Below are 19,355 nucleotides of genomic sequence, written 5' to 3'. Positions count from 1 at the left end.
TCTGAAAAGGGTTTTTTTTTCCCTTAGGGGTTTGGATCCTTGATAGGAATTGAAGGATAATTGGTTCTTCGTGGCAGAATAGAAAAACTGTGGAGTGCTATTACAGCCACAGCCAGCATCTGGCTCAGTGTCTCTTACATAGCAGGTACTTAATAAATGTTAGTGGAAAAGAATTGAGTTCTTCTCTCAGCCTAGAGTGCAATCCTTACCCATCAGACAGTTCTCTTATATATAATTCCAGTAGATCTGTCTCAAGAACAGACAAGATAAAATTGATTCAACAAGTATTTGTTAAGTGCTCATTAAATTTAAGGCATGGACTCTAGGAGACTTCAGAATTTTTTTTTTTGGTTGTTGTGGCAGAATTTTACATTGTCAAATTGAATATAACAAATATAATGGGATCTTCTGTTCTATACATCTTTCATTTGTTGACTGTGAAAATGTGACCTACTATAGAAATACAGCAGAGTGAAAGCCTATTCTCTTTCATACCTTCTTCAAGGATTTGAAGAGTGTTTGTGTGTGTAAAATATGTATGATACTTATGCTTGTAAAAAAGCCTATTCCCTTTTCATAACTTCTTCAAGGATTTGAAGAGTGTGTTTGTGTGTATAAAATATGCATGACACTTAATGCTTCTAAAAATTTTGTAGAAACGGTAGGGTAGGCACATGGATCAATATTCCCTTTACAATATCTTTGTGAGCATAAGCTATGATAATGAGGTCCATGATTTTTGGCAAGCATTTAGAATCCACTCCTTTCAGGTATCAAGTATAAAAAATCATTTGATTAAATATTAACGCAATGCCACTTTATAAGTACTCCTACAATTAGATGTTTTCTGTGCATTTACTGGAGTCAGACGATTCCTCGAAAGACAGTGAAATCTGTATAGACAAATAGTTTGCCAACATAGTTTTCCATTGTTCTGGAGGTTATCCTGTGACCAGTCCAAATGTAAGACATAGTGGGCGAGATCCTTCAAATGTTCCTCTTTATGGATTATAATTGTTCTGATTGCAACAGACTTCTAAATATTGTAGAGACTCTTCAGTGAGATCTGTAAGCATCCAAGAATTTGACTGAACCACTATTTTGTCAGTACTTTGTTCAAGGAGAGGCAATCCAGACTGAATTAAGCCCATAATTGGACAGGTTGAAGACAGCAAATTCAATTGCCTTTGTGGAAATAACACAGTACTTTTAGCAGCCTCAAATTTCTCCTTAAATCGGAAGCTTACCTTAACAAAAAAAGAGGATTGTACAAGTGCTGTACTCAGCCACAACGAATCAATAAGTCCAGCATGTCAAGAATGTCCGTGGGATATAACTAAGTGGATTGATGTTGGGCAGGTAGATACTGCATTAAAAGGTGGAATGCATTGTGTTAAACAGGAGGATTCAGATAGTGGTAAGAGTCCTATATCTGATGGTAGAGTTATAAGTGTTCTGGATGAAGTGGCAGAACTGGGAGAGCTTGTACAGTCTTGGATAATATTACATTGGAACGTTTCAACCAGGTATGACCATGGGTCTGACATTCTACATCTCTGCACCTGGGGCCTCTGGTAGGGACCACCTAGGTGATATAGTGGTTAGAATACTGGATAGAAAGATTTGAATTAAAATACTCCCTGTGATATTTGTCAGTAGTTGTATGTTACCCTAGGAATGTTACTCTTGTCTCTTCTTTAGCGATAGTTTTCTCATTATAAATGTGGATAATAATAGTATCTGCCTTGTAAGGATCAAATAAGTTAAGAGTACTTTGGAAACTTTAAAAGCACTGTACAAATGCTGACTGTTATTACCTCCTCCTCATCTTTCTCTTATGCTCTTAACCTGTGCTTTTGTTTCTTCCTTCATTTTGCTCTCATGGTAAAGTGGAATTTGACATTCTGGTGCTAAGACCAAGAACAAGGTCCATCTGTTTTTTTTTATTTATGGTTAGTATTCTTCCACTGCTACTGTATGACTGAATTATGACATCCCATTCTCTGACAAATTAAAGTTGAAGGTGACCCAAAAGACAATGGAGAGGGACACAGTAGACAGGAGTATATTGCAATGAATTACTAATGAAAAGCTAAAGAGGAGCAGTAGCATAAAGGATTTCAACAGAGCAGTTGGTTAACAGAAAAGAAGTGGGCCATTCATCTAGTAAGACTGAAGAATAACCATTGGACTTCATTGGTATCTAAGCAATATCAAGAAATCTAGAAGGTGGCTCCCAACGTATTGGGCCCTTCGAAGAGATTAAGGAATACTATGAACAAGAGTTGCACAGGATGAGAAGATGTGGGTAGGTTGTAATCTTTATCATCAGAGGGAGTACATACTTTGAGCTCACAGGTTAATGAAATAAATGAAATTTTGCCAAGCACTTGGGATACAAAGTTGAAATAAAGCAATTCTGCCTTTTAGAAATTTGTACTCTGATATACAAAGAACCATGCTATGTGCAGAATGTGATCAGTGCAGAAGAGAGGTCTGGGCATGAAGAATTTGAGGAGGAAGAACTAACTTTGAATTAAGAAGCTCAAGAGAGGCTTCACAGAAAGCTTATGATATGAGTTGGGCCTTAAAGAAAATAGGGCTTTTTTTTTACTGGAACTTAGGACCAAAGGAGCCTGGATATTCCAGTGGTATACAGAAATACAACAGCATGAACAAATGAATAGAGGTAGAAGTGGGCAGGATGAGAACAGATAACAGTGAGTAGTCCAGTTTGCCAGAAAGTGAGGCCCAAATTGTGGATGACTGTAAATACTAGGAAAAAGCCATTTAAACTTTATTTGATGAATTATGGCTGACCACAGAAGGTTTTTAAATAGAGGAGTGCCATCATGAATATAGCATATTAATAAGATTTTGTGGGCAGGATTTTGACGGATGAATTAGAGAATGAAAAGACTGGAAGCAGGGAATTAGTCTCTTAAAATAACCTAGCTAGGAGTTGATGAGGGCTTGAAGTAGGGTAGTTTTAGTGGCAATAGAAGGGTGAGCCACTGTTCCCTTTTCCATAATATATATGAGAGAGTTTATGGAGATAGTTTTATTAGGAATTGACAGCTGATTGGCTGTCATGGATGAGGAGGGAAGAGTCAAAGAAAACAGGTTTAGGGCATGAAAGATTGTAAATAGGCCATCGATGTAATAGAACACTGTGTCCAAATCCTGGCTGTTTTACCTGTGTGCCTGTTGGGTTTTTGACCTTCATTTTTCTCCAATGTAAAATGAACAGATGACGTCCGTTGTCCCTCCCCTCCAGCTGTAAATCTGTGAATCAGTGATATGACAGCATCAGAAGAGAATTTGAAGGAGGGTGGGTAGACTTTTAGGTGAAGATGGGGGGGGAGGAGAGGTTCGGTTTTGGACATCCATTTGGCAGTTTGAATTGTAAGACTGACACTCCAGAGAGATTAGATGATTTTAGAGGTCCTCTGCATAAGATACTGAAGTCTTGAGGGTGGATGATATCATTAAGGGAGGAAAAGATCCAAGGCTGGAATATTGGAGAATATGCATGTTTAAAGCTTTGGGGGAAGATAAGACACCAGCCTGAGACAGTAAAGGATTAAAGAGCTTTGTTGTAGACCAGTATTTGTTACTGTTCTTTGTGTCTAATGGTCTTTGATCCAAATGAAAAAAAAATCTAAACAGTACAGTAAACAAAGTTTCATTCTGGGAAGCTGATACACAGGTAGAGCGTAATTGTTGCTCTAGTTGTCACAAGCTCTCCCAAGATAAAACTGCCTTTTGATGACCGGGACGAATTGAGAGAAATCGTAACGGACAGATACGGGGCAGATATTCTTTGTGGTATACAACTGAATAAAATGTAAGTAGAACTTCTTTACTTTTTAATGGACATTTGGTATTGTTTCCTCCTTTAGGGTGCCTGTTATTCCAGTGCAGTTGGATACAATGTCTGATAGTAGCAGTGTTGTGTTATTTGAAAAGGTACATTTTAAAACAATTTTGACTTAAAACACAGTATCTTCATAAAATCTTCAGTGTTGCATGGGACTTCAGTGGTCATCTAGGCCAACCCCCACACAAATATGAATCCCCTCTACAAGATCCCTGATGAGCTGGTTATCCAGCCTCTGCTTTGAATGCTTTTGGTAATGGAGAACTCACACTACTTCACAAAGCAGCCCATTCAGTTTTATGACTAGATCTTATTGCTAAAAAGTCTATTTCCTTATATTGTCCTAAAGACAAATCTAATTCCTCTTCAGTTTTTCTTTAAGCTGCACATTCTCAGTTCCTTCAACTGATCCTTGTGTGGGACATCCTAGTTATCCTCTTGGGCATGTTTTATCAGTGACTCTTTTAAAGTACAGTACCCAGAAGTGGACATAAAATTCTACTTATCAGACCAACTAGTCAATAAGCATTCATTAAGTGCCTGCTATGTATCAGGCACTGTGCTAAACGCTGGTACACTGTACACCTACATTGTGGATGTTAAACCTATCTTATGCAGATCAATTGATAAACATTTATTAGGTGCCCACTATGCGCATTAACTCTTTTGGCTAGAACATTATATTACTAAATCCTTTCAAGTATATAATTTACCAAGCCTGACTTTTACACATCCCTCTCCCATCCTTGACTTTTCTGTGTATTTTTTTTTTTTAAATCCAAGTTTCAGCTAAACCATTATGTCCTATTGAGATATTTTTGGGTGCTTTCTGTCGTTCTACATAAGTCTTTTTAGCTTGGTCTTATCCTCATATTTGATCACTTTGCCACGTATGCTTTCATCCAAGTCATTGATGAAAGTGTGGAACTGGTCTTTGGACAAAGTGCTGATTCCATTAGATAGATCAAAACTCCAGTTAATGAGTTCTAAACCCACCCAGTAGTGCTGCCATCCAACTTATATTTCCATATAGTTTGCAAGAATATCATGAGTGACTTTTAAAAAATATGTCTTGTTAAAATCTAAACTAATATTCTCTCGTACTATGTTTAGTAATGCTACCAAAAAAGCATTATAGTAGTTTTTTCTGCTTTGTTGGTATTTTTAAATGACCAGTCATTCCAAGTGCACTCAACTTATGTTTTCCCTGTTCTTTCTCCCCTGACCCTTTCAATCCAGTGAGCCTTTCCTTTTAAGACAGAAAAAGTGTCAAGTACAACCAGACTGCCCCTATATAAGTATATAAAGACAATATAGCCAACATTTTTCTAGCCATTAGCTCCCACCGGTCCAGAGAATAGAAGGTGAGGCGTTTTAAGGTCCCTACTTGGGCTTCAGTTTTTTTCTGTGACAGAAGATGTTGCTGTGGCAGCTCAGTTTCTGTCGTTAACTTCCTTAGGGTATATATGTAATATTGGGGCCTCTGAGTCAAAGAATGAACAATTTGGTGACTTGACTTATATAATTCCAAATTTTTCAGTGTGGTGGTAACAGTCCACAGCTCTGAGGTCCTTTTGGTATTACCTTTTGTTCATAGATATCACTAGTTAAAAGCTCAGGAGGCTGTCCATCATATTCAGAATATATGCTGTAGGGAAATAATACATCATCTGATTTATTACAAAACAAAAGCTAGTATAGCCTACTAACCACATAGTATAATTAGTCTGTGAACATATTTCTCATTTTCCCCCCCAATTTAAATACACAGAATTGCTACACCGGTAAATTTTACTCTTAAACTTACATGACTTTGCTAATGTTGTATCTCTAATGAAAAAATGTGAGTACTAAGCTGTTTGTCAGTACAATTAAGGAATGGGAGGAGAATGAGTAAAACTTTAAACGTGTAATGTTTTTTGTCTCCTTTAGGATGTGAAGACAAAGATTCTTAGAGATAAAGAACAGCCAATTTCTAAAAAGAAACAAAAAGTCAGAATGGACACATCTCAATCACTGTCAGCTCAGAAGAATAGAGAGAATTGTGTACTTTCAACACCAGTGCTAGATCCTTTCAAAAAAGAAGTAGATCATCTGGCCGAGGAGGTGAGGGAAAATCTTTGTTAAATAAGTATGTTTGTTGAATGTCTGTAGTACTGTGGTAGGTGCTGTTGGCTAATGTAAGTATGATACAGTCTCTTCCCTTGAGTGCCTTATGTGCTGTTTCAGGAAACCAGATTTATACTTTTAAAATGATAGTATATCATTTAGTGATTTTCAAAAGTGGTATAAATAGGAATTCAGAGGATGAAAGATAATGCAGGTTAGACTGATTGGGATAGATGTCAGAAGTAGCACTCACCTGGCTTTAAAGGATGGATAAGATTTGAGGAGACAGTGTTGGACTTACTAATGTGTGGCAGGGTAGTGGAGAAAGTACTATTATGGAGGCAGTACCTGGGTTTGAATCCCAGTATGACCCACTTTCTGCCTTTGTGACTTAAATCACTTAACTTTTCTGGGTTTGCATTTCATTTAAAAAATGCCTTAGTGATGTTTTTTTTTTAATCACAGTTTTTCTCGGTTATTACTCCTGCTTCAGAGACCTCCCTTGTAACAAAAAGTTAATCAAAACTAGTTAACACAGAAATTAAAATCTGACAGCATATGCAAAATTTTCCACTTGGAGTGTGCCACCTCTCTATAGAGCTAAGCAAAGTGTTTCATAAACACAGCAGTTCTCTGAAACAGAGATTGGTCATTGCATTTAATCTGATTTCTGCTATCTTTTAGTGTTTTTTTTAACATTATTTTAGTTAATATGGTATTGGGAGAAGGACTCCATTGGGTTAAAGGTAACTTAGTTTTATGCATGTTGACTTAGAGACAGTAGAAAGGCAGAAGTGTTCGTTAGGTAGCTAACAATGAGGGAAGGGTGTTGAATGAATTGCTAGGCCTAGAATCAGGAAGATCTGAGTTCAGATTTGGTCTCAGACACTTACTAGCTATGTGGCCCTAGCCAAGTTGCTTAACCTCTTGTTGGTCTCAGTTTCCTCAACTCTAATTATGTGAAGTAAAATTTAATTAGATATAGGTTTTGTGTGGGACAAAAGACCACTGGCTCAAGTAAAAAAAAAAAACAGATGTCTCGGTTCCTCAAGGCAGAAAAATAACAGAAGCTTTATTGGATCAAGTCTCGAGAATTGGGCATCTCTCACTACCAAGGCAGAGATAGCAGTGAAGAGAGGCAAGGTGGGGAAGGCAAGCAGGGAGATACATACCCTTGTACAAACAATTCTAAGAAATCCCACCCCAGAGGCTGGACCCGCCTCCCCATTCGTGGAGACGAGTGGCCTCACAATCTAACCAGGAATAAGTTTTTACCCCATACAAGCACAGAAACTGCAGAATTACCTTATAGGGAAACTTTAATGCTAAGATGGCCATTTGTAAGTAGGCTAGGGGAGAGGGAGAGGGGAATATCATCTGGTTTCCCCGAAATCATATGATTTACAGGAAAATGAAACTTAGGCCTGCTGAGGTTCACATCCTAACTAAATTTGTACTATCTCTATTTGAATATTGCCATGCATGAGTTATTCATAGGGAAGCTTTCACAATCTTGTATTCCATTCACAGTTGAGGTGACATTTATAAATCTAAAGAAGAAGGGGGAGAAACATTCCTAAAGGCTAAATAATCAGACTCCCACAGACTCAAACTTATCCCATTTCCCCCTTCTCTAAATATTGATTCTCAAACATTTTAGATATAAATACATATATATATATATATATATACACACATATACCCTGTGAAGTCTTCACACTTTGTTCTCTCACTACCTCACACAATTTGAAATGTTGATCATTAATATTATCTAAGAAACAAAAACAATCAAGAATATTTACTCTTGATTTTTCCTTTACTTTCTCTAAATCCTTTTATTTAATGTCAGTCATTCCCATGGATCTTTTTATTTTTTTAAATTAGTCTTACTTTTGGTCATTGTATAGGGTTATTATGAAGATCAAATGAGATAGTATTTGTTAGAAGTGCTTAGAAGCTATGTGCCTGGCACATAGTAGGTGCTATATAAGTGTTTATTCCTTTACCCCATGAATGAAGAGAATAGCCAGTGAAGTAGATTGACAATTCACTTTGACATTTATTCAACACTTACGTTTACATTTTTTTTTCCTTTAATGAGTTCTCTAGTCATCTCTAGAAGAGACAGGACAATATAAAAAAAAATCCAGTGTGTAATTTCAATTACAAGAAATAAAGAAGGGAGAGGAAGTAATGAGGAACTCAAGAGCAAATACTCTCAACTGTTTTCTTAGATAATATTAATAAACAACGTTCTAAACCTATACTTAATTAAATCTTATTTCATGTACTGGAAAATTCACCAGATAAATTTTTATTTCCATGCAAATCATTTACTTATGCTGATGATCTTTTAGTAAGTAGAATTGTTGCCTGAGAGAATAAAGGTACATGCAACCTGAGGCCTTTTTGGTGAGCCTTCATTTATACTCAATTGCACAGTGTTGATGGGGTACTTATTCAGATTCCCATCTCTGAGGCCTCACTAGTATATTTCCTTATACCAGCCCAAGCCACTTATGAATTCGATGCAAAAGGCATGTGATGAAACAGAATAGCAAGGTAATTTACATGAAATTGAATCAGGTATTAAGCACTCTTAGCACTCATTCCAAAATTTTCTTCCACCCTCAGCAGCTTCTCTGATTAATTGCTCAGGTACTTTTACAGTGGGATAGGGACAGGTCCATTCACTTGTTGAAAGATGCTAGGGAAATTCAACAGAGCATCTTGGGAGCATTGATTTCTTTTTTGGCAGAGCAAGTAGAGCACACTTGCACAGGTCACAGCAATGGCAGTGTAGGTTTTGATGATCCCTCTTGGTTCTACAGGATGGATTGTGTTGACCTCTTATGGTACTGCTCAGTGCTTCTGTTCACCACACTAGCCCTCGGGAACACCTACTTTGTTCTAGGCATTGTGCTAGGAGTTAATTTAAAAGAGGAACTGATAGTTACCTGTGCACATGGGTAGTATATATACTAAGTGTAAAAAGTAATTTCAGGAGAGAGAAAATGCTAATAAAGGAGGCTGGTCCCTTAACTGTGCTGTGATAGATTCTGTGATGGAGATGAGTGGTATCTTCTCATATGAGGATATTACTTCACAGTTGAAAATATTGGGGCTGTTTGTCACCAGCTACCTCTTTTCCCCACTACTACACGTCAAATCACCTCTAGGTATATATCTAGTAGGGAAATTGAAGGTTTAAAGAATAGCAAAATTTAGTGACCAAATGGCTTAACAGAATGATTGGGTCAGTTCACAGTTCTGTTAGCAGTATTTTAATATGCTTGTCCTTTGCAGCCTTTACAGCCATTCTTTTTCTGTCATCTTGGGCACCGCCAGTCTTCCCATGATCTAGGCTTGCAACCTCAGTCAGCCTTGTCTCTTTTTCCCTTATTCCCTCATAATCAACCATTTTTGACATTTTGCTGATTTTCCCTACACAACACATTTCTCATCTGCCTAATTCTTTCCATTTGTATAACCACCACCCAGGTTCAGGTCATCGTTACTTCTTGCCCAGACTACTGCAGTAGCCTCCTAATTGGTCTTCTTGTAGCCAATCTTTACTCTCTCCAATCTGTCTTCCAAATGGATATTCTCAAAGCATAGGTCTAACCATATTGCTCCCCTGCTTCAAGAAGCTCTGGTTGGTACTCTCCTTTAGTTGAAAATACTAACTTCTCTTTTTGTTGTTTAAAGATTTTCTGACTTTTGCCTACCTTTCCAAGTTTATATACATTATTCTATTTCATACATACCCTTTAGTCAAATTGTCCTGCTTGTTGTTTCTTATACAGGACATTCCATTTGCCATCTCTGCCTTTCTTACAGCTGTTCCCCATGGGTCATTCTGCTTCTGGCTATAACTCCATTCTTATCTCCACTTAACAAAATTCTTGACTTCCTTCAAGACTTAGCTTGGGTGCTTCATTCTAAAAGAAGCTTATTCTGATTTTTTCTCCTGTCTTTACCTCCATGGTCCTCCAAAATCAATTAGCTTCTGCTTTGTAAATATGTTACTTCTCTCCCTGCTCCTACAATGAAATGTAATACTTTGCTAGCACGAACTTTTGCTCTTTTGTTTTTGTTTTTTTTGTCTTTGCATCTTCAGCACCTAACAGTGCCTGGCACATAGGCAATTAATAAATTCTTGTTATTTTGTGTTATCATAGACTTAGAGTTGGAAAAGCTCCAAGGGTCTTTGGAAAAGCTCTTTTGGGTCATCACATGTGCAAAGATATATGGAGGATGGGACAGAAGTAGGATGAAATAAGTAGCTTTATGGAAGCCAGTAGAATTAGAGAAGGAAGGAGTTGAGAGGTGGTCAGTAGTATCACATACTACCAAGAGGGTCTGGAAAAGTTATAACAGAGAAAAATTCCTTGGATTTGAAATTATGGTCATAACCTTGGAGAGAACAGTTTTAGCAGAGTGTCAAGGCTATTAGCTGTAGTTTAGATTGTTAGGAAGAGAATGGCTATTAAATAAATTTAGGCAGCAAGGAGAGATTATTCACTTAAGAATTTTGGCAATGAAAAGAAAACAGGATGAAACAGGATGAAAGATAGAGCATAATTTTTTTCTTAAATAAGAAAGATTTGTTCATATTTGAAGCAGATGGTACTAACTGATTTGCAAGGAAGTTAGAACACACAGAAGAGGGAAAGGATACTACTGGGAACCCAGGTCTTCTGGGATTTGGGGGAGAGGATGGGAGCTAGGACTTCAAGTAAAGAAAGGAGACACCTCTTCCTCTGAGAGTGCAGGAAAGGAGAATGGTAATTGCAGTGAATACTTAGGAATTATGAAAATAAGGGAAGGAATAAATTGAACAGAACTTCAGCTACATGGAAGATGGTCAAAGGTTCTGTGATCTTCTGTTATCCTCATTTTATTTCCTGCTGCTTTGAAATTTATACTGGGACTGGTCTTCCTATATCTGCAGGATAACTTTTCTTAGGGGCTCCTGGGGGAAGAGGAGGCTATGCCTCCCTAGTTAGATTTCTGTGACTTAGAACTATTTTTCCCTTGCATAAATCTCTTCTAAGGCTTTAACCTTTCTTTCCTAACTTTAACCCTTTGCCTTATTTGCTAGCACATTTGACATTTTAGTTAATGTGAAAATATTAATTATCCTATCATCTGTTTTTTTGTTTCCTTAAATACATCCTTATGCCCCATATGTTTTCTGCCTTTGGTAATGAAGTTTCTCATGTATTGTATATGGTGTCGATAATCATTCTCTTTGTTAGGAAGGGGTATATGCCTGTACCTAATGGATTATTAGTACAATTTTTTCAAATAGCTATTTGTGTATAAAAGCTTTGTAGAACTGATGAGAACCTCACCAACTATTCCATTCTTCTCTTAGGGCTGAAATTTTATTGTAATTATATTAATTTTTGTTTTTGTGTCTCCGCTGTCTTCCTGCATTAGTAGGATTTTTATCATGTGTTAGTTCCCTTTACCAATGAAACCACAGGTCCAAGCACTATCATCCGTTATCCCTAGTGCTTTGGTTAATAAATGCTTATTGATTGACTCCAATTCTCTGTGGAATGGATCCTATTCTTCTAGTATAGGAGAAGAGAACTTTGTCCTACCTCACTTTCATTTTATTGATTGGGGAGTGCTTGATTGTGTGCTCCCATATGCATTGTTCCATAATTATCATCTCTTAAAGGAGCTATCTGAGTTATGTAGTATTGGGCATTCTTTACATCTGGTTTATCTAACACATGACAGGTCATTTAGGTTTAATGTTTACTTTTTTTTTCTTCTAGGTTGCCAAAGCTGTTGTAGCAGATTCACCACAGCTTTGTAAAGAAAGAGACTCAGAATTAGGGGACTTAATGAACTGTCTATTTTCTAACCCATTTTTGACAAGGAAGCAGATTCCACGAACTCCAGAAAATCTGAGTAAGTTCACTTTATGCTTCTGATCTGTTATTTTATTTCATAGATGTTAATTTTTAAGACTTTAAAATGACCGACTGTTTACTATGACAGACAAACACTATAACTATTTCTGGTTAAAGTGAAATTGCAATGGACTTTCTTATAAAGCCTACAGAATACACTGCCTCCAAACAACATGTTAATTTTATTTCATTTTTTAATTTCATTTTTTAATAATTTATTTTTAGCTTTCAACATTTACTTCCATAAGAATTTGAGTTTCGAGTTTTCTCCCTTCCCTTTCCTCCCCCTCGCCAAGACATGTGTAATCTGATGTAGACTTTACTTATACATTCATATTAAGCATTTCACATTAGTCATTATGTAAAGAAAAATTAGAACTAATGGGAGGAACCATGAGAAAGAGGAAACAAAACAACAAAAGAAAAGGAGAGCAAATAGTATGCTTCCATCTTCATTCAGACTCCCAAGTTCTTTCTTTGAACGTGGACAGCATTTTCCATCATGGAGTTGTCTTAGATCTTTGCCTTGCTGAGAAGAGATAAGTCTATCAAAGTCAGTCATCACACAGTGGCTGTTACTGTGTAGTGTTCTCCTGGTTCTGTTCATTTCACTCTTTTCAGTCTTTCCAGGTTTTTCTGAAGTCTGCCTACTCATCATTTCTTATAGCACAACAGTATTCCATATAGCATGACTTGTTCAGCTATTCCCCAATTAATGGGCATCCCCTCAATTTCCATTTCTTGGAAACCACAAAAAGAGCTGCTATAAATGTTTTTGTATGTGTGGGTCCTTTTCCTGTTTTTATGATCTCTTTGGGATACAGACCTAGAAGTGGCATTTGCTGGGTCAAAGGGTATGCACGTTTTTATAGCCCTTTGGGCATAGTTCTAAGTTGCTCTCCAGAATGGTTGGATCAGTTCACGAATCCACCAACAATGCATTAGTGTTCCCATTTTCCCACATCTTCTTCAGGATTTATCATTTTCCTGTTTTGTTATGTTAGCCAGTCTGACAGATGTGATGTGGTGCCTCAGAGTTGTTTTGATTTGCATTTCTCTAATCAATAGTGATTTAGAGCATTTTTTCATATGACTATAGATAGCTTTAATTTCTTCCTCTGAAAACTTCCTGTTCATATTCTTTGACCATTTATCAATTGGGGAATGACTTGTATTCTTATAAATTTGACTATATATTTCAGAAACGAGGCCTGTATCAGAGACACTGGCTGTAAAATTGCTTTCCAGCTTTCTCCTTTTCTTATAATCTTGGTTGCATTGGTTTTGTCTCTGCAAAAACTTTTTCAGTTTAATGTAATCAAAACCATCCATTTTCCATTTCATAATGTTCTGTCTCTCCTGTTTGGTCACAAATTCTTCCCTTCTCCGTAGATCTGACAGGTAAACTACTCCTTGTTCTCCTCGTTTGCTTATAGTATCAGCCTTTATATCTAAATCACAACATGTTGCTTTTAGCATACATATGGTTACCATGGTGAAATAAGTATTTTGATGTTTTTGTTAGCTTGAATATGTTACTATGTCTCCATAGCCCGTTATTTCTTTCTGGGAATAATAAATTCTAAGCCAAGTAATAGTTGATTTTAGTCTGAGCCTACAAAGAGCCATAGAATAAGGGTCAGGAGGGGCATTAGAAATTATTTTAGTCCACTATTCCTCCTAGTTCAGGAATCACCTCCACAAAATCACTGACAATATGGCACATGCTTCAATTATTAGATACTTATCAGAAGTGTAGAAGGGCCAGGTGCATCCTTGCCCACTCTTGTGCTCTGAGGAATCAAATTGGAGTTTGTTGGGGCAGGGTGGCAAGTTCAGCAGTTCTATGATTTATTTGAATTTTTTGTTTTAACACTCTATTCTAAAACAGTACCATCAGTCCTATATTGAATCAAAGATTGACTGAATTGCTAAAACTAAATCTGTATGTCTCTGTTAGTCTACGCAAATTGAGAGAGAAATAATTCCATTTTCTATTTTTATCAGCTCCTGAAATTAGAAATTCCCAAAGGGAAGATTTTCAAGATGACATTGATCCAGATATAGAGGTGGTTCAAATGGATGCTGTGTCCAATGAGCAAACACATTCAAGCATGAACAATTTTCTCTCAGGATCAGCTCTTAGTAAATCTTTCTTGCCTGAGGAAAGAGCTTCCCTGAAAGTTGGACCTCAAGAGAACATAGGAACTTGTCACCTTGACCCACTAACAGGCAAATGTGCAAAAATTTTAAATAAAACAGTCTGGGAACGGAACTCAGAATGTGCAGTTTTACAAGTAGACCTTGAAAAAAGCCATACAGGGTCAAGTTTATCTGCTCTGGAGAAAAAGATAAATGAAATAGATGGCAAAGAAGAGCAAGTTAGCAAAAAGCTGGACTTCTCATCTGCATCTTGTAAAGAACAGTCTTGGGTGCATACAAGTTTATTTTGGAATTCTGAGATCCTAAATGAAATTAGTTCTAATAGTAGAGAGGCTGTCCGTTTTGATATATTGCACGAAACCCTTCCAGAGGTAGCAGACAACTTGAGTTTTAATAGCTCCTATAGCACAGAGTCTGGTGATGAAACAGGGCAGAATAGTTCAGTGGCTAATGATATCTTAATGGAAGAGTCAACGAGAAAAAAATTGACCACTGAAGAAAGAAACTTGAGTTTTGAGGCTATTTGTAGTAGATTTGAAGCTCTTAAAAAGTCTAAGTCTGAGAAAAAAAAAGAGTCTCCTCATTTTTCTCCTAAAACATTTATAAAAGATCACTCAAAATTGGGTTGTACTTCAAATAACGTGGAAACAGATGACGTGTTTAATTCTCTGGGATATTTTCCTGCTGTCTACACAGACAACATAAAACCATCTCTACGAATGTCCTTTGGTGAAAGAAAATCTCTTTCACCACTTATCAGATTTTCTCCAGAGGAACAGAGACAAAGGTCTGCAAACCCAGACGATATTCGAGAATTTTTACCTTATATAAAGGGTAAGATTTTTATTAGCCTCCTGTTTTTGTGAAAGTAAGTGTAAAATAGTTGCCTTAAACCCTACTAACTATTCCTTTCTCTGATTATTGTATTCAATTTGACAGATTACTCACCTCAAGAGCATATTTCCGGGGAGTATACTAGTAAGTTCTAAATGAATGAGACTAAATTTCAGAGATACTCTGTGGCCAGGAAGAAAGATGAGAATTTTTAACCCCTTGTAGATTAAACATTTAGCAAATAGTTGAATATTAAATTTTTAGTGAAATGCAGTCATGTGACACTGACTTGGTTGCTCTTATTCATGGGACGAAGGGAGGTAACGAATGAATTTGGTAAAGTTTGAGTCTTAGGATTGTCACATCAGTCAATTAAAAAATTTTTATTAACAATGCTTATTATGTGTGATGTGTGAGCTAGGTGCTGGGGATACAAAAACACAGACTTAGTGGGTGTGGTTGTACATGCTTGTCTCAGCTACTGGGGAAGCTGAGGCTTGAGATCAGGAATTCTGAGCTACAATGGGCTAAATAGATCTAGTGTCTGCACAGTGTCTGGAAATTTTAAAGTGAGTCATGGTGGGGTTAGGGAAGTAGCATCAGGTTTCTTAGGGTGAAGAGGTAGGCAAATTAGTTTCTGTGTCTCTCAAGAGTGGGACCAGGACTTTGATTGGCCCAAGACGTGGTCTTTTACAAGTGTATATATTTACATATATATGTGTGTATAATTAAAAACAATGAAAATATTTAAGTTCAGGTAGCAGACTTAATAATGAAAGACAAGTACCTATATAAGTATAGAATAACAACAACAAAGATAAAGGGGAGGGCACTAGTAGTTGGGGGAATCAGGAGAGACTTCATGTAGAAGGTGGTACTTGAGCTTTTCTTGAAGGAAGAGTGGGATTCTAGGAGGTGGAAGTGATTTTCAGGCACAGAGGGCTCATGCATGTCGTGTGAGGAACAGAGAAGGCATGTTTGATTGGATCATTGAAGGAGGTGGAACACAACGAGGCTGGAAAGATAAGTTAGGGCTTGTTTGTATGTTTTGTTCTGTCCTTTGTTTTTAAAAAGGACCATTAACATCACAATGCTTGGATTTAAGTGAGGCAGAGCTGTGCAAGGTCACCAGCCTCGCTCCCCTCTAGAATCATGAAGTCCAGTGGCAAGACAAAAGTTAAGACGACTGACAGTGGCCCAGGATGCAATGGGTGATCTTGGCCTTTCTAAATTAGGTCTTTCCCAGGTCTCAGCTTGTCTGAGGCAACAGTGATTGATTAATTCGTTCAGTGACTAAAGGCTAGGTAGGAATTGAGACAAAAGATGGCCCAATTTGCCATCATAAAGCTATTAATTTAGGAGGGGAAAAACCTTTAGAGTTCCTGGCCTAGTCTTTAAAAAGCTAAACAAAAGAGTTTATGATGTCTTAGAGGCAATAGGGAGTCATTGGTTTTTGAGTAAGGGGTGACTCCATCAGAGTTTTACTTAAAGAAATCATTTTGGCAGCAGTGTGGAAGATAGACTTCAGAGGGGAGGGACTTGAGACTGAGACACCTGTTAGGAAGATGTTGTAATAATCTGGGAGATGGGATGAATGGAGGCTGTCTGAATAGAGGAAGTGGTTGTGTGTGAGAGATGGAAAAAACAGCAAGATCTGGCAACTAATTAGATACTTTGATACCAGTAAGGAGCAGAATTCAGCTACTTTCCCAAAGGAAAGCATATATATATATACATATATATGTATATAGCATATATATTCTTATGGCATATGTGTAGTTGAAAGTTTATTTTTTTATTTTTTTGGAGGGGGGGAAGGCAGGGCAACTGGGGTAAAGTGACTTTTCCCATGGTCACACAACTAGTAAATATGTCAAGTTTCTGAGGCCAGATTTGAACTCAGGTCCTCCTGACTCCAGGGCTGGTGCTCTACTCACTGCGCCACCTAGCCGCCGCTAAGGGTGGAAGTTTATTTGTAACCTGAAATTTTCTTGGGTTTTTGAGGATGTTAATGGCAGTTAGTGGCTTATTAGAATTGCACCACCATGTAGAGCAAACTCATTTATCTAAATGGTGATATTATGTGTACAGTTATTAAAAGAAAACAAAAAACACAACTATTGGAAATATATTAATAAAACTTTTAAAATTACTGTTAAAGCTGAGGTAAGATAAAGATTATACCATCACATAGATCTTGTTGTAGTGAGTTTGTTTCTATGTAAGAGTGCATGATTTGGCTAATATAATCAATCAGTAAACATTTATTAAGCACCTACTATGTGCCAGGCATTGTGACAACTTCTGGGGATACAAAAAGAGGTAAAAGACAATCCCTGCCCTTAAAGAGCTTACTATCTAAGGGGAGAGACAACATGCAAACAAATATATACAAATCAAGCTATATACAATATAAATAGGAAATAATTAAAAGCAGGAGGGTACTAGAATGTAGAGGTCTTGGGGGAGGCTTCCTATAGAAGGTGGGTTTTTAGTTGTTACTTAAAGTTATGGTGAATAGTCAGAGCAGAGGAGGGAGAGTGTTCAGGCATGGGGGCCAGCCAGAGAGAATTCTCAGAGCCCAGAGATATAGTCTTGATGTTGGAACAGCCAGGAGGCCAGCACCACTGGATCCAAGAGTATGTGTCAGGGAGTAAGATGTAAGAAGACTGGAAATGTAGGAGGGGGCTAAGTTACAAAGGGCTTTGAACATCAAACAGAACATTTTGTATTTAATCCTAAGCCATAGGGAGCCACTGGTGTTTGTTCAGTAGGGGAGTGACATGACACTATTAGGGCCTACCGTAGAGTGATGGCAGTGTCAGAGGAGAAAAAAGGGGGCATATTTGAAAGATATTACAAAGATGAAAGTGGCAAGCCTTGGTAACAGATTGGATATGAAGAGGTGAGGAATCTAGGATGACTCCTAGGTTGTGAGCCTGAGGGACTGGGAGGATAGTGTTGCACTCTACAGTAGGAGGGAAGGGTTTAAGGGGGAAGGATAATGAATTGATATAACAAAATCTTAGTATATCAAGAGGCTTTTGGGCAGAATTTTACTGACTGCCTTTGGGAAAAGTGCTGCAGTGGGAAAGAATATAAATTTATTGGTAGGCAAGTAGTTTTAGAGGCATAAGCACAATTTTATCATATACAGAGATTCTAAATGTTGCTGTTACTTTGGAATATGTGATTTTTGTTTTTTTGACTTTGTAATGTTTACTTTTATTTTTTCAGAAGAAAAGAACTCGGATAAAAGGCTTGACTCTTCATCCAATTTAAAGGCTGAAGAAGATGGAGCAGTTGCACAATTAATTGAATTATGATGGATTTAAATTGAAGATTCATTATAGAATAAAAAGCTGATTTGTAATCTAAATATTTTTGGGAAGCCTTACTCCTGCAGATAGGGGAAAAAAAAACCCACTGGGTAACAACACTTCAATCTTTTAGGGCAAGAGGCGTATATAGTATCCAGTTAGTGAATTCTTTAGTCTTTTTGAATGAAAAAATGTATAGCATTTTGCCCATTTGTAAAAAATGGAAGTTGAAAACAATATAGAATGCACAGAATGTTAGAACTTGAAAGGACTTTAGAGATCATTTAATTCAGTCTCCTCATTTTATAGATAAGGAAATTGAGGCCCAGAGGGGTGAAGTGATTTGTTCCTGGTTACAAGAAGACATTTTAATATCATCATCAGCAATCAACTTGTAAAGAACAAGCTTTCCGAAGTTAAGTAACCTGTTGGCATACATGGTAGCTTGATTGATTTTAAAGGTTAAATAGCATAAGAAGGAAATAGCACTTCTCTGTTACTTAAGGACATGTTAAAATCACTAACAAAAATATTGAAAATAGTAAATGATGTAGGGCATGATTGGAGAAAAAGTAAGAACCAGATAGTTTAAACCTTAAACTTGCTTTCCCTCCAGCTTATGGAGTTGCAGTTAGGTGTAGTAAAGAATGAGCATATGAAAGAAGATTGGGAAAAGGATCTCCGAATGAGAAAATGACAGAATAACAGAAGAAAAATGATGAGAAGATATAAGAATGACTACCAAGAACTAGAAATTTACTCAGTGGGTTTAACTGGGTAGTGGACTTATTTGGTCTAATTTAGACTGGGACTATTTATTTTTCTAGTTTTGTATTTCAAATTAAAAAAATGTAAATAAATAATATTCACTGTTCCTCTGGTGGTTGCATTTATACCATGGAAAGTTCCCCAGATATGAAATGGAAAGTTAGTATTCACAAAAAATTGAATAACGTAGACAGAATATTTTGTTAGATCTGAAAAGACAAAATATGTGGTATTTAGAGTTAGCATTTTAGTTACTTTGAGTCTTTTTAACTTTAATAAAAATCGTGCATGTTTAGCCAAAACAATAATTTTGCATTGAGTACATCATGATGACACTTGTTAACTCAAGTT

General features: G+C 37.0%; 1 protein-coding gene and 1 non-coding gene across 6 annotated transcripts in view; both read left to right on the top strand.

Annotated features, from left to right (window-relative positions):
* HAUS6 (HAUS augmin like complex subunit 6) overlaps nt 1-19,110 on the top strand; it is a 39,488-nt gene extending 20,378 nt beyond the window's left edge. For 3 of the 5 annotated variants that reach the window (XM_036738896.1, XM_036738895.1, XM_036738899.1), the window contains 6 exons: nt 3,903-3,969; nt 5,813-5,986; nt 11,782-11,917; nt 13,927-14,916; nt 15,022-15,060; nt 18,154-19,110. In XM_036738896.1, coding sequence (XP_036594791.1) covers nt 3,903-3,969; nt 5,813-5,986; nt 11,782-11,917; nt 13,927-14,916; nt 15,022-15,060; nt 18,154-18,242 — 1,495 coding nt within the window. In that variant the 3' untranslated portion in view covers nt 18,243-19,110. The remainder of the gene's footprint in view (nt 1-3,902; nt 3,970-5,812; nt 5,987-11,781; nt 11,918-13,926; nt 14,917-15,021; nt 15,061-18,153) is intronic. The other 2 variants (XM_036738898.1, XM_036738897.1) reach the window with 1 other exon arrangement.
* LOC118832434 lies at nt 3,692-3,822 on the top strand. Its single transcript, XR_005009196.1, has one exon.
* Nucleotides 19,111-19,355: the final 245 nt, after the last annotated feature.

The sequence above is a fragment of the Trichosurus vulpecula genome, chromosome 9 (assembly GCF_011100635.1).
Source record: "Trichosurus vulpecula isolate mTriVul1 chromosome 9, mTriVul1.pri, whole genome shotgun sequence".
In the NCBI taxonomy this organism is placed as follows: Eukaryota; Metazoa; Chordata; class Mammalia; order Diprotodontia; family Phalangeridae; genus Trichosurus; species Trichosurus vulpecula.
The sequence above is the reverse complement of the archived record's forward strand: the minus strand, read 5'-3'. Positions and strand labels throughout refer to the sequence as shown.